At 61.4% G+C, this 12,468-nt stretch overlaps 1 protein-coding gene across 1 annotated transcript in view; it reads left to right on the forward strand.

Annotated features, from left to right (window-relative positions):
• Positions 1-12,468, forward strand: part of PLXND1 (plexin D1) — a 49,141-nt gene that overhangs the window by 34,003 nt on the left and 2,670 nt on the right. Inside the window, exons 14-32 of the mRNA XM_068983016.1 lie at positions 551-650; positions 734-873; positions 1,580-1,747; positions 1,836-1,926; positions 2,092-2,355; positions 2,966-3,115; positions 3,880-3,994; positions 6,139-6,246; positions 6,359-6,471; positions 7,167-7,271; positions 7,795-7,925; positions 8,286-8,484; positions 9,065-9,211; positions 9,329-9,485; positions 9,811-9,914; positions 9,994-10,057; positions 10,730-10,764; positions 10,984-11,088; positions 11,553-11,716. Coding sequence (XP_068839117.1) covers positions 551-650; positions 734-873; positions 1,580-1,747; positions 1,836-1,926; positions 2,092-2,355; positions 2,966-3,115; positions 3,880-3,994; positions 6,139-6,246; positions 6,359-6,471; positions 7,167-7,271; positions 7,795-7,925; positions 8,286-8,484; positions 9,065-9,211; positions 9,329-9,485; positions 9,811-9,914; positions 9,994-10,057; positions 10,730-10,764; positions 10,984-11,088; positions 11,553-11,716 — 2,460 coding nt within the window. The remainder of the gene's footprint in view (positions 1-550; positions 651-733; positions 874-1,579; positions 1,748-1,835; positions 1,927-2,091; positions 2,356-2,965; positions 3,116-3,879; positions 3,995-6,138; positions 6,247-6,358; positions 6,472-7,166; positions 7,272-7,794; positions 7,926-8,285; positions 8,485-9,064; positions 9,212-9,328; positions 9,486-9,810; positions 9,915-9,993; positions 10,058-10,729; positions 10,765-10,983; positions 11,089-11,552; positions 11,717-12,468) is intronic.

The raw sequence follows: 12,468 nt of genomic DNA on the forward strand, positions 1-12,468 counted from the left end.
TTCCCTGGTGGCGCAGCAGTAAAAAAGCCACTTGCCAACGCAGGAGACACAGGATCAGTCCCTGGGTCGGGAAGATCCCCGGGAGGAAGAAATGGCAACCCACTGCAGTATGCTTGCCTGCAGAATCCCGTGGAGAGAGGAGCCCGGGAGGCTACAGTCCATGGGGTCCAGAGTCAGATATGACTTACCGAGTAAATGACAAAAGACCACCTTACCCAATCCCCTGCCTACTAGTCGCAGAATGTGGTAGACTCAGCGAGGGCAGCTCCGGAGAGGAGCTCAGCACCAGCGTGACACCTGGGAACTCGGTGGCTGTTCAGCTGACCGGGAATTGGTTCAGGATTTTGCTAAGGGTGACGCCGTTGGGTGTCCTGGCCCAGGGGCCAATCCCAGCTGAGTGGGGGGTGGGGGGAGCTGAGTGCAAGGAGACGGGGCTCACACGTCCTGGGAGTCGAGAGGGGGCATTGTTTGAGGGAGAAACCAGGGGGCGCCTGCTTGGCCCCCGGACCCCACCGGCTGCTCCTTGACCAGACTCACCTCCCCGACCCAGGATCGTGTGTGCCACGGGCCCAGCCCCAGAGGCGTTCTCAGACGTGGTGACGGTGAACGCCTCCAAGGAGGGCAGGTCTCAGGAGCGCTTCTCCTATGTGGTAAGGGAATGCAGCCTGCCCCCGCCCCCACCCTGCCAGGCAGGGCAGGCCTGGGGCCTGACCGCCTGCCTTCTTCCCCACAGCTGCCCCTGGTCCACTCCCTGGAGCCCGCCATGGGCCCCAAAGCAGGGGGCACCAGGATCACCATCCACGGGAGTGACCTCCACGTGGGCTCCGAGCTCCAGGTCCTGGTGAATAACACGGAGCCCTGCACAGAGCTGCTGTGAGTCCCTGGTCTAGGGGGGCCAGAGGGCTGGGAGGAGAATGTCCTGGCACTGAGCATCACCGGGGACGTCACTGGCTGTGTCCCCTGGCCAGGCCCCTTCCTCTTTCTCAGCCTCAGTGTTCTTGCCCAGTACGGACAGTACCCATGAGTTGTGGGGAGTACTGTGCCCTTCATAAGTGATCTTAACCTGTGGTGAAAACAGTGATGATTTTGCATGGTCTGAGACCTGTAGCCGGCCCAGGGGTGTGGCCAGAGGCAGGGGCGTGGTCCAGAATGTCTCGGTGAAATGCCCATCTGTATTATGCACTTACTGTGTACCAGGTCCCATTGATGGGCACAAGATGAGCCCCCCTGTCTTAGCCCCCAGGGGACCACAGTCTCGCGGGAACTAGGAACATCCAGTGGGGTTGGGGTTGGGAGGAGGGCTTTCAGGGCTGTAGGGGTTAGAGCTCTTGCAGGGGTGGAAGCCGGGAGGGTATCTCTGGGGAGGCTTCTTGGAGGAGGTGGGAGGAGGCAGGGTCAGAGAGAAGGGGAGGTGTCCAGGGTGGGGTGGACGGCCGGAGTGCAGGTGCGGCAGTGGGAAGGCGGAAATGGTGTGTGAGGCGGGGGCTGGCGGGTGGGTGGCCCAGGGCCATGGGATGATGGGCAGGGGTGGTGGCGGGAGGCAGGTCTGTGCTGACGAGGCCTGCCGCTCCTCCCGCAGGCGCTCGGACGCCAGCATCGCCTGCACGGTGCCGGGGGGCACCCTGCCGGCCATGGTGCCCGTGTGTGTGCGCTTCGAGCAGCGGGGCTGCGTGCATGGCGGCCTCAGCTTCCAGTACATGCCGAACCCGGTCATCACGGCCATCAGCCCCCACCGCAGCCACGTCAGGTGAGACCCGGGCGCCGCCCTCTGCCCGGGCACGCCCCGGGGCTGCGCGTGGGCTCACGGGGCTTGCTGTCCACCCGCCCCCCTGCAGTGGCGGCAGGACCATCACGGTGGCCGGCGAGCGCTTCCACATGGTGCAGAAGGTGTCCATGGCCGTGCACCACATCGGCCGCGAGCCAACGGTGAGGGCGGGGCCCGGCGGGCAGGGTGGTCGCGGCCCCGGCTGACCAGGCTTTCCCGTGCCGTGTTTCTCATCTTTGCCCCGCCTCTCCCTTTCTCTCCTTCCATGTTTCCCCTGCCGACTGTCCACCCCATTCCCCACTTTGGCCCCCGTGACCCTCTCTCAGCTCTGCAAGGTTCTCAACTCCACCCTCATCACCTGTCCGTCCCCCGGGGCTCTCAGCAACGCCTCAGCCCCCGTGGACTTCTTCCTGAACGGCCGGGTCTACGCGGACGAGGCGGTGGTGGCCGAGGAGCTGCTGGAGCCCGAGGAGGCCCAGCGGGGCAGCCAGTTCCGCCTGGATTACCTCCCCGACCCGCAGTTCTCCACGGCCAAGCGGGAGAAGTGGATCAAGCACCACCCTGGGGAGCCCCTCACCCTGGTGATCCACGTGGGTGCCACGGGGGCGCGGGGCGGGGAGGGAGCGTGAGCGGGTCCACGTAGGTGCTGGCGGTGGCGCAGGGCGGGGAGGGGGCCCGTGAGCAGATCAGGCGCGGGGCGGGGAGAGGGGGACCTATGCATATCAGGCGCGGGGTGGGGAGGGGGGGTCGTGAACCGATCCACATGAGCGCCCGTGGGTGCCGGCCGGGGCGGGGTTGGGGGGGGCGTAAGCAGATCAGGCATGGGGCGGGGGTGGGGGGTGGGTGGGGCGGGGGTGGGGCGGGGTCGTGAGCAGATTCACATGAGGGCGCGTGGTTGCTGGCGGTGGCGCAGGGCGGGGAGGGGGGCCCTAAGCAGATCAGGGCAGGGCGTGGGGGGGTGGGGGGGACGGGGGGGTCGGGGGGGGCGGGGTCGTGAGCAGATCCACATGAGCGCGCGTGGGTGCCGGTGGCGCAGGGCGGGGAGGGGGGCCCTAAGCAGATCAGGCGCGGGGCGGGGGATGAGGGGGCGTGAGCTGATTCTCGTGAGCGCTCGTGGGCGGGGCGGTGTGTGAGCAGATCTGGCTCTGCCCTGGGCCCCGGGCCCCGGGCCCCGGGTGAGCACCCCCTCTGCTCCCGCAGAAGGAGCAGGACGGGCTGGGGCTCGAAAGCCATGAGTACCGTGTCAAGATTGGCCAGGTGGCCTGCGACATCCAGATTGTCTCCGAGAGAGTCATCCACTGCTCCGTCAATGAGTCCCTGGGCACGGCTGAGGGGCAGCTGCCCATCACAGTGAGTGGATGGGGCGCTGGAGGCAGGAGCTCAGACAGTGGAGGAAAGCAGAGCTTTATGTCCCCACTGGGCAGATGAGGAAACTCAAGGCCTGAGTGACCCGTTCAGGGTCCATGACTGGCCCCCAGCTGGGCCCAATGGGCTGGATTCTGAGAGGCCATGAGAGGCGGTCCCTGTTCCACCTGGTGGCATACCCAGCGTCTGGGCCGCCAGTCACCAGGCAGTCACACAGGGAGGGAGGGAAGCAGGAGAGGTGGGGAGAAGGCCCGGAAAGGGGGTCTCTTCTGCACTTTACCTGCTTGCATGCCTCCCGGGATGGGGGCAGCACACATACCCCATGATGGCTGTGAACTGCAGAAGCTGCCTTTCGCCTGCACCCCAGTCCCAGTTCTGCAGTCTGAGTCCTGAGAACTCACTTGCTCCCCTGGTCCTCGGGCAGCCCAACAGATACTTCAGTTCACAGGCCAGGCTCTGGGAACTGCCTGTAGTCATCACAGAACTAGTAATCACAGTTCCCTGTATTTCTTGAGTCGCCCGTTCCATGCCAGGCCCAGGACTAAGGGTTTGACAAGTGTCATCTCTTGTAGCCCTCACAGTGTCCCCAGGAGGCGGGTGGGATTCTCTCTTCTATTGATACTTGGGGCATCCAAGGCTCAGAGAGGTTAGGTGAGTTGCTCCAGGCCATACAGCCAGTGAGGAAAAGAGCCAGGGCGTATGTCCAGGAAAGCTACCGCTCCCTCATCACAACCTCCCATTCCCCACAGATCCAGGTAGGGAACTTCAACCAGACCATCGCCACGCTGCAGCTGGGGGGCAGCGAGACCGCCATCATCGTGTCCATCGTTATCTGCAGCGTCTTGCTGCTTCTGTCCGTGGTCGGTAAGGGGCCTCTGAAGGTCGGTGGGTAGGACAGAGGTGTATTGGGCCAGGCACACTGAACAAAGGTGTGGAGCTGGGAGCAGGTTAGGTGCTCAGAGCGGGGTGAGGAGGGCGTCTCAGCGACCGTGCAAAGTGTGCAGGACGGGCCCTGCATGCCAGGCAGAGGGCCTTGCAACCGTGGGCTGTAGGGCTACTGAAGCTACTTCTGAGGGGGCTGCTCGGGGAAGACGACCCTACGCATTAGGTAGGCTATACCCCTGTTGAAATAATGGTCACAAAAGTACTATATTCAGTCGCAGGGCAGTGGAGCCCTCGTACACTGCTGGTGGGAATTTACCTGGTGCCGCTGCTATGGCAAACTCACCACCAGTTTCCTCGAAAGGTTAGCGTTACTGCATGACCCAGCAGTTCCCTACCCTGGGCATCTGCCCAGGAGAATGAGAACAGTCGTCCGCACCGGCCCCTGTGTACCAGGGTTCACAGTAGCAACTGCCCAAAATGTCCATCCGCTGATGGACAAAGGAAATGTGGTTTAGCCCTGTGGGGGAATAGTATTAGGTCATACACAGGAAGGAAGTTCTGACACGTACGTCAGCGTGGGTGACCCCTGACATCATCATGGTAAGTGAAAGATGCCAGATATAAAAGGCTACCTCTCGTTTGGTCCCACTTATATAAAATGTCCAGAACAGGTAAATCAAAGAACACAAGACACATTAGTGGTTCCTAGAGGCAGGAGGAGGCTGTATAGGGACTGATTACTTGTGGTCGTGGGTCTCCTAGGGGCAGGAAAAGTGTGCTGAAATTCGATCGTGGATGGTGTCACAACCCCATAGTATACTAGAAGGCAGTGAATTGTCTACGTAGGTAGATTAGATGGCATGTGTATTATCCCAAAGAAGCTGGTTTTTAAAAAGCAATATATTCAATGTAGAAAATTTTAGGGAAAACAGATAGAATATACAAATATCTTTCTGCTAAAAGAGAAGAGAAATCACCCATCATTCTCGTAGCTAGAGCAATCCACTGTTCATCACTATTTTATGCTTTTTGCTCCACAAGTAATTTACTTTTTCAATTAATTTTATTAGAGTTAATTTACAACGTGGTGTTAGTTTCCAGTGTGCTGCAAAGTGACTGAGCTACACACAGACCTCTGTCCATTCTTTTTCCATGTAGGTTATTACACAGTATAGAGTTCCCTGTGCTAGGCAGTAGGCCCCAGTTGGTTAGCTGTTTTATAAGTAGTGTGGATACGTCCCTCCCCTCACCTTTCCCCTTTGGCAACCACAAGTCGGTTAAAGTCTATGAGTCTTTCTGCTTCGTAAATAAGTTCATTTGTATTATATTTGTCTAACTCCCTTCACTTGGAACGATAGTCTCTAGGTCTATCCATGATGCTGTAAATGGCTTTACGTCCTTCTTTATGGCTGAGTAGTATTTCATCGCATCCTCTTTATCCACTCCTCTGTCGATGGACATGCAGGTTGCTCCCATGTAAATTGTAAATAGTGCTGCAGTGAACACTGGGCTGCATGTATCTTTTGGAAATTATGGTTTTCCCCAGATATATGCCCTGGAGTGGAATTGCTGGGTCATAGGGTAGCTCTCCAGGAGATGGTGATGGACAGGGAGGCCTGGCGTGCTGCGATTCATGGGGTCGCTAAGAGTCGGACACAACTGAGTGACTTCACTTTTACTTTCATGCACTGGAGAAGGAAATGGCAACCCACTCCAGTGTTCTTGCCTGGTGGGCTGCCATCTACAGGGTCGCACAGAGTTGGACACGACTGAAGCACCTTAGCAGCAGCAGCCTCTTTGATGATGGCCATTCTGACCAGTGTGAGGTGGTACAGAGTCGTTGAGATTTGCAATTCTCTAATCATTAGTGACGCGCGTCTTCTCATGTGCCTCTTGGCCACCTGTATGTCTTCTTTGGAAAAATGTCTATTTTAGGATCTTCCACCCGTTTGTTGATGGGGTGGTTTGCTGTTTTTGGCGTTGAGCTGAGTGAGCTGCCAGAGGAGCTGAGGCTTGCAGGCAGGCTGTCTCCCTTCCACCCAGGCCCTGCACACGGCAGGTGACGACACACACTCGGACACCGAAGGGATCACAGGTCTGACCCACCTCTCTGCTGCCCACAGCCCTGTTCGTCTTCTGCACCAAGAGCCGCCGTGCCGAGCGCTACTGGCAGAAGACGCTGCTGCAGATGGAGGAGATGGAGTCCCAGATCCGGGAGGAGATCCGTAAAGGTAGCAGGGCGGCCACGCGGGGAGGTCCGTGAAGGTAGCGGGGTGGCCACGCGGGGCCTCGGGCCTTGGCATCGCCCCCTGATCCACTCACGGCCACCTGCCTGCCCACCAGGCTTCGCAGAGCTGCAGACGGACATGACGGACCTGACCAAGGAGCTGAACCGCAGCCAGGGCATCCCCTTCCTGGAGTACAAGCACTTCGTGACCCGCACCTTCTTCCCCAAGGTCAGGGCAGGCTCCCGCCAGCTGGTGATACCTCAGGAGTTCCTTGAGCCTGCCCTTAAGCAGTGTGAAACCTGCATACCCGCCTATGGCAGCCCAGCCACCTTCCCTGGCCGCCCTGCCTGGCCCCAACTTGCTTTCTCTGCTGACTTGCTGTTTGAGTGTGCCTACTGAAGCCAGCTGTCAGCCCCGCTTTCCTCCTGGGGTGCTGGGCCTGCCTCTCCTCTCACCAAGGAGCCATGCCCTCTCCATCTCTTCCATCTCTCCTGTCCACTGGACCCAGACCCCTCGCTTCCATGCCTCCTCGTGCTGTTCCAGGGGCCGCTGCCCCATCCCCACCTTCCTCAGCCTGTCAAGAACATCTCTTAGGGTGGCCCCACTCTTCTCAGTGGGACATCAAACCCCTGTTGGGTCCCCTCAGGCCTCTCTGCCTCGTTTCCTCCTTCTACACCGGGGTGCTTTAGCTTCCTCTTAGGCCTGTGCACTCCAGCTTCGCCACCCGTGGACGTCAGGCTGGTTCTGCTTTTCCTCCAGGAAGCCCCCCTGGGACTCCCCTCCCCTCTCCTCTGGAGTCCTGTGGCCCCTGGGTGTGGCCCACTGCCTCTTCCTGTCGAGTGGGCTTGCGCATCTGTGGGGCAGCCCCTGCGTGGGTTGGGGGGTACGCAGCCCTGCTGAGACGCTGGGGGTCTGCTCCACAGTGCTCCTCCCTCTATGAAGAGCGTTACGTGCTCCCCTCCCAGACCCTCAACTCCCAGGGCAGCTCCCCAGTGCAGGAGACCCACCCGCTGCTGGGAGAGTGGAAGGTGAGTAGCCCCCCACCCGTACACACACACACACACACACACACACACACACACACACACACACACACGGGGCTGCCTTGGGGCACCCCCAGCTCTCTCTGGGCCCTGCTTTCTAGTTCATCTGATCCGTTGATCTTAATCTTGGGAAGTTGGGAGGAACTTGCCATTGTAAGGTAGTGAGCTCTCCATCCCAGCAGGTAGTCAAGTGGCCATTCAGGGTATTCTACATACTGAGTCCTAGACCAGAGAGGGGAAAGGGTTGGGTCCCCCTGGACATCTCTCTCCCCCTGCTGCCTAGAGAATGGGAGAGGGCTCCTCACACAGGGATATGGGGTGGGCAACCTCGCCTGAGCCCCCCTTTCCAGCTCAGCTGAGCCATTGCTCCTGGTCACAGGGAGTTAGGCATCTCCCACTAAGGGGTAGTGAGCTCGCCATCCCGGGAAGCGTTCAAGGTCCCACTCTGGGCATCCCGAGTGCTCAGACATGGGACCCCGTCGACATCCCTCACCACTTGCCCCCACAGATCCCTGAGAGCTGCCGGCCCAACATGGAAGAGGGCATCAGCCTGTTCTCCTCGCTGCTCAACAACAAGCACTTTCTCATCGTCTTTGTCCATGCGCTGGAGCAGCAGAAGGACTTCGCGGTGCGGGACAGGTCAGGCTGCAGTGCGGGCTCTGGGGAAGGACAACGCATCCTGGGTCTGCCGGGCTGGATCCAAGGCTGGGGCAGTTTGCAGGGCACCGTGTCCTTGGGGCAGCTGGCATCTCCCCAGAGTCAGGCCCTGAGGCCTTGGCCCGTCTCCCCATTCTGCCCCTTCCTGGTCCTGCCTGCCCAGGACGGGGCTCGTGGGCATGGTGGTTAAGCAGCAGGGAGGGTAGGCTTTTCTCCAGGGAGATTTCTGCTGCACCTGCCTCATCCAGCGACAAGGGGGGCACTGGAGCCCCCGCAGTATGGTCTTCGGGGTCCCAGGGCCTCACAGTGTGGCTGACCCCCCACTCCCACGCCTGCCCACAGGTGCAGCCTGGCCTCCCTGCTGACCATTGCGCTCCACGGCAAGCTCGAGTACTACACAGGCATCATGAAGGAGCTGCTGGTGGACCTCATCGACGCCTCGGCCGCCAAGAACCCCAAGCTGATGCTGCGGCGCACGGAGTCCGTGGTTGAGAAGATGCTCACCAACTGGATGTCCATCTGCATGTACAGTTGCCTGCGGGTGAGGGCGCCAGGCAGCCGTGCCCCTGCCCCAGAGATCTCACTTCCTTTTATCTTCCTGCCATCTCTGCCAGGACCAGGGACTGCGGTCTCTGCGCACATGTGGGAAAGGGGCTGGCCCACAGGGTCCGTTATACGGGTGGGGGAATCAAGGCTCAGAGCTACCCTGGGAACAGAGGCCATGTCAGGAAGACACTCTCTCAGCCCTCGAGCCCTCCCTGGCATACCTTTGAGTCCAGCTCTGCCGCCTCCCTGCTGGGTGACCTTGAGCAGCTTGCTTGCCCTCTCTGAGCCTTGGCTGTGAGGATGCTACCGCTACCTGGAAAGGTTGCCAGCGCGATAAAATGAATGCGGCCGCCCAGGTTGGGCGATGTCTGAGCTGGGAGTCCAGGGAGACGCCCTGGGTGTGGGGGTGGGAGGGCTGAGCGGCACCAGGATCAAAAGGAAGGTGTGAGGCAGGCAGCTGCGGGGGGGTAGGTGGAAGCGGGTATGCAGGGGTCCAGGTGGGGGCCACAGGCTCGGGGCTGGAGTCTGGAGAGTGGGCAGCTGGCTTCAGCCTCTGACCGCCCCCCCGCCCCCAGGAGACGGTGGGGGAGCCCTTCTTCCTGCTTCTGTGCGCCATCAAGCAGCAAATCAACAAGGGCTCCATCGACGCCATCACGGGCAAAGCCCGCTACACGCTCAACGAGGAGTGGCTGCTGCGGGAAAACATCGAGGCTAAGCCCCGGGTGAGCCGGCTCGGGGGGTGGAGGGGCTCCCAGCTTCGCGCCTGACACCCCCGCCCGCAGGCTGTCTGCCCGTCCGGTCGGTGGGCAGCTGCTGAGCCCCCTGTCTCTCTCCTGCAGAACCTGAACGTGTCCTTCCAGGGCTGCGGCATGGACTCACTGAGCGTGCGCGCCATGGACACGGACACGCTGACGCAGGTGAAGGAGAAGATTCTGGAAGCCTTCTGCAAGAACGTGCCCTACTCCCAGTGGCCGCGTGCCGAGGACGTGGACCTAGGTGGGCTGGGTGGGAGGGCGGCCGATGGGCCCCGCTCAGTCACATGTGTGCTGTCTGGGGCTCTAGGGATGTGGAGACGGTGCCCATCAGCCAGGAGCTGATGTTGGGGCCCCGTGGGGAGTTCACCACAGGTGATGAAGGCCCGGCCAGCCAGTGACCGCCCCGCAGATGGCTGTGTGGAGCCGCGGCTCCGTGCCCCCCCGCCCAGCCCCCCCGCCCGGCCTTCCAGATGCAGGAGTAGAGGCTCAGAGAGCTCTGGGGGGACCCCCGCTTCTCTCCCCATGGGGGGGCACCCCGGCCCTCACCCCTGGTCCCCCATCCCCAGAGTGGTTCGCCTCGAGCACCCAGAGCTACATACTGCGGGACTTGGACGACACCTCGGTGGTGGAGGACGGCCGCAAGAAGCTCAACACGCTGGCCCACTACAAGGTGGGCCGCGGCCCCGCCCGCCCCGCTGTGCCACCCTCCCTGACCTCTGCCTTCTGACCGCAGCTTCTCTCCCTATCAGATCCCCGAAGGCGCCTCCCTGGCCATGAGCCTCACAGACAAGAAGGACAACACCCTGGGCCGAGGTAGTGCGGGCGGACAGGGGGCCGGGCCCTCCTGAGTAGCCCCGGCAGGGGGTGGGTAACTGAGGCTTCCAGGGGCAGGGCCGGGCCGGGCCGGGCACGGCGCCCTGCCGCAGTGCTGCTCGGGCGGGGCCTGTGGCCAGGCCTCCTCGGCACTGGGTTCCTGCAGGCAGCCGAGAGGGGCCCCAGGAGCAGGGAGGCGGTTGTAAGAGGTCTGGGCAGGCGCCAGGCCATCAGGGGTTCGGGCTGTGTCCCTGCCTCACCCCCGCATCCCTACTTCAGATGCCCCAAGCTTGGGGGTCCTAGGCTCCTGGAGGCCTTGGGGTCCCTTCCAGCAGCTGGTGAGGTCTGGGCTCGGGGCAGTGGGCCCTCGTGGGGAGCTGCCCCGTGTCCATCTGTGATCATCTCCCTGCTTCTCCTGTCCCCTGTGGATGCCTTTCTGTCTCTCTCAACGCCTCTGTCTTTCTGTCTGGGCCTCCTTCCATGCGTGTCTCTAGCTCTCACTCTCCACTGTCTTTCTGTGCATTTCTCGTCTCCTCTCCACGTCTATTTGGCTGTGCCCATCTCACTGGGTTTCTTTCTCCAGCTTTTTGCCTCCATTTCTCGTTTGCTCGCTCTCTCTCCCCCTGCTCCTGGCTCTTGTTTATTTATCGTGTGTGTGTTTCCCTCTCGCAGTGAAAGACTTGGACACGGAGAAGTATTTCCACTTGGTGAGTGCCCTGCCTCTGGCCCTGGGGGTGCCCGCCCTTCACTGGGAGTGGACTTGGCCTCCTGCCACTCTGGGCCTCTGGAGGCCGTGCTCCCAGGCCTGGGGAAGGCTGGGCTGGGGAGTGTGCAGAGCCAGGCACCCTCGGGGGCCGGGTAGGGCCTCCCAGGGGCGGCCGAGGGTGGTGCCTGGCGCCAGCACTGACCCAGCCCGGGCCTCCCAGGTGCTGCCCACAGACGAGCTAGCAGAGCCCAAGAAGTCCCACCGGCAGAACCACCGCAAGAAGGTGCTCCCAGAGATCTACCTGACCCGCCTGCTCTCCACCAAGGTGGGCCCGCCCCCCGCATGTCCTCACTCCCGGGGGTCAACTGGGACCACACGCTGGGGGAGCGGGGGACAGCTCTTCCCCTGCGGGGCCAGCCGCACCCCCAGCCTGAAGGGCGCCCGGCAACAACTTCTCTGTTCGCTGGAGTGACAGAGAAGGCAGAAACATCCCCAAGGCCACATGGCTAGAGGCAGAGAGCCCACACCCCAACCCACCAATTCCCTGCTCTGTGTCCAAGTCCTTCCGACACTCCTGTGCCGTGGGTTTCACCAACCCATTTCACAGACAGGAAAACTGAGGCCCAGAGCACTTAGGAGGCCAGCCTGGGGCCACACAGCTTCCCGTTCACCCAGCACTGCTCAGCCCCAGCACCACGGGCTCCCCACAGCCGCCAGAGGTGCCTGTCACCAACCTCCTCCCGCCCCCATGTGTTCCTGGGCTGATGGCCGCCACTCACTCCCCTGCAGGGCACGCTGCAGAAGTTTCTGGATGACCTGTTCAAGGCCATCCTGAGCATCCGGGAAGACAAGCCCCCACTGGCCGTCAAGTACTTCTTTGACTTCCTAGAAGAGCAAGCCGAGAAGAGGGGCATCTCAGACCCCGACACGCTGCACATCTGGAAGACCAACAGGTGGGGGGCCCTCGGGGGGCCGGTAAGGGGCGGGGCTGCTTCACTGGATCACGCAGCCAACAGTGGGGTTGGGGCTCAGAGCCTGGGTTCAGTCCCTTATGCCATTCCGAGCTGTGTGAGTTTGAACAAGAGACTTCTCTGAGCTTTAGTTTCCCCCAGCTGGAAAACCAGGGCTGTAAAAGGAACCCTCCTTCATTGTAAGGATTAACTAGAAGTGAGCATTGTCTAAGTTTTGCCCTGTTGTCCCTCTCCCCCCACTCCCCTCCCCCTTGGGTGGGCACTGTCGGCTCCATTTTGCAGACAAGCACGCTGAGGCTCCCAGAGACGTGACTGCCTCCATCACATCCCTCCTTGGAGGCACGTGTTAGCTTTTCAGAGACCCAAACCCCAACAGGAAGTTGTTGAAAAGTTCAGCCTGACTCTCGAAAAGAGTTGCCACAGACGCCGAAGTTTCTCTGTTGTTGCAGGGGCTGCTCTGAGCCGTTGGTGATGGGGGCGGTGTGTGTGTGTCCCCCTGTCCCAGGCCCCCAGCCACTGGGGAGGCAGTTTTACCAACCCTCCAGCCATCTTAGGCCTCGCCCACCCTCAGCCCTTCCTGGTGACCCAGCTAATGATGGACTGACTCCTCACAGCCACACAGGGCTGGGGGAGGAGCCACGAGCTGCCAGGCAGGGCGGGGGCTCTAATGAGAACCAGGATTGGGCCCTGGCTCCCAGCTCCTGCGTGTGAGCAGGGGACTCTGCGGGGGATGG

Source organism: Capricornis sumatraensis, chromosome 10 (genome assembly GCF_032405125.1).
Source record: "Capricornis sumatraensis isolate serow.1 chromosome 10, serow.2, whole genome shotgun sequence".
NCBI classification, from domain to species: Eukaryota; Metazoa; Chordata; class Mammalia; order Artiodactyla; family Bovidae; genus Capricornis; species Capricornis sumatraensis.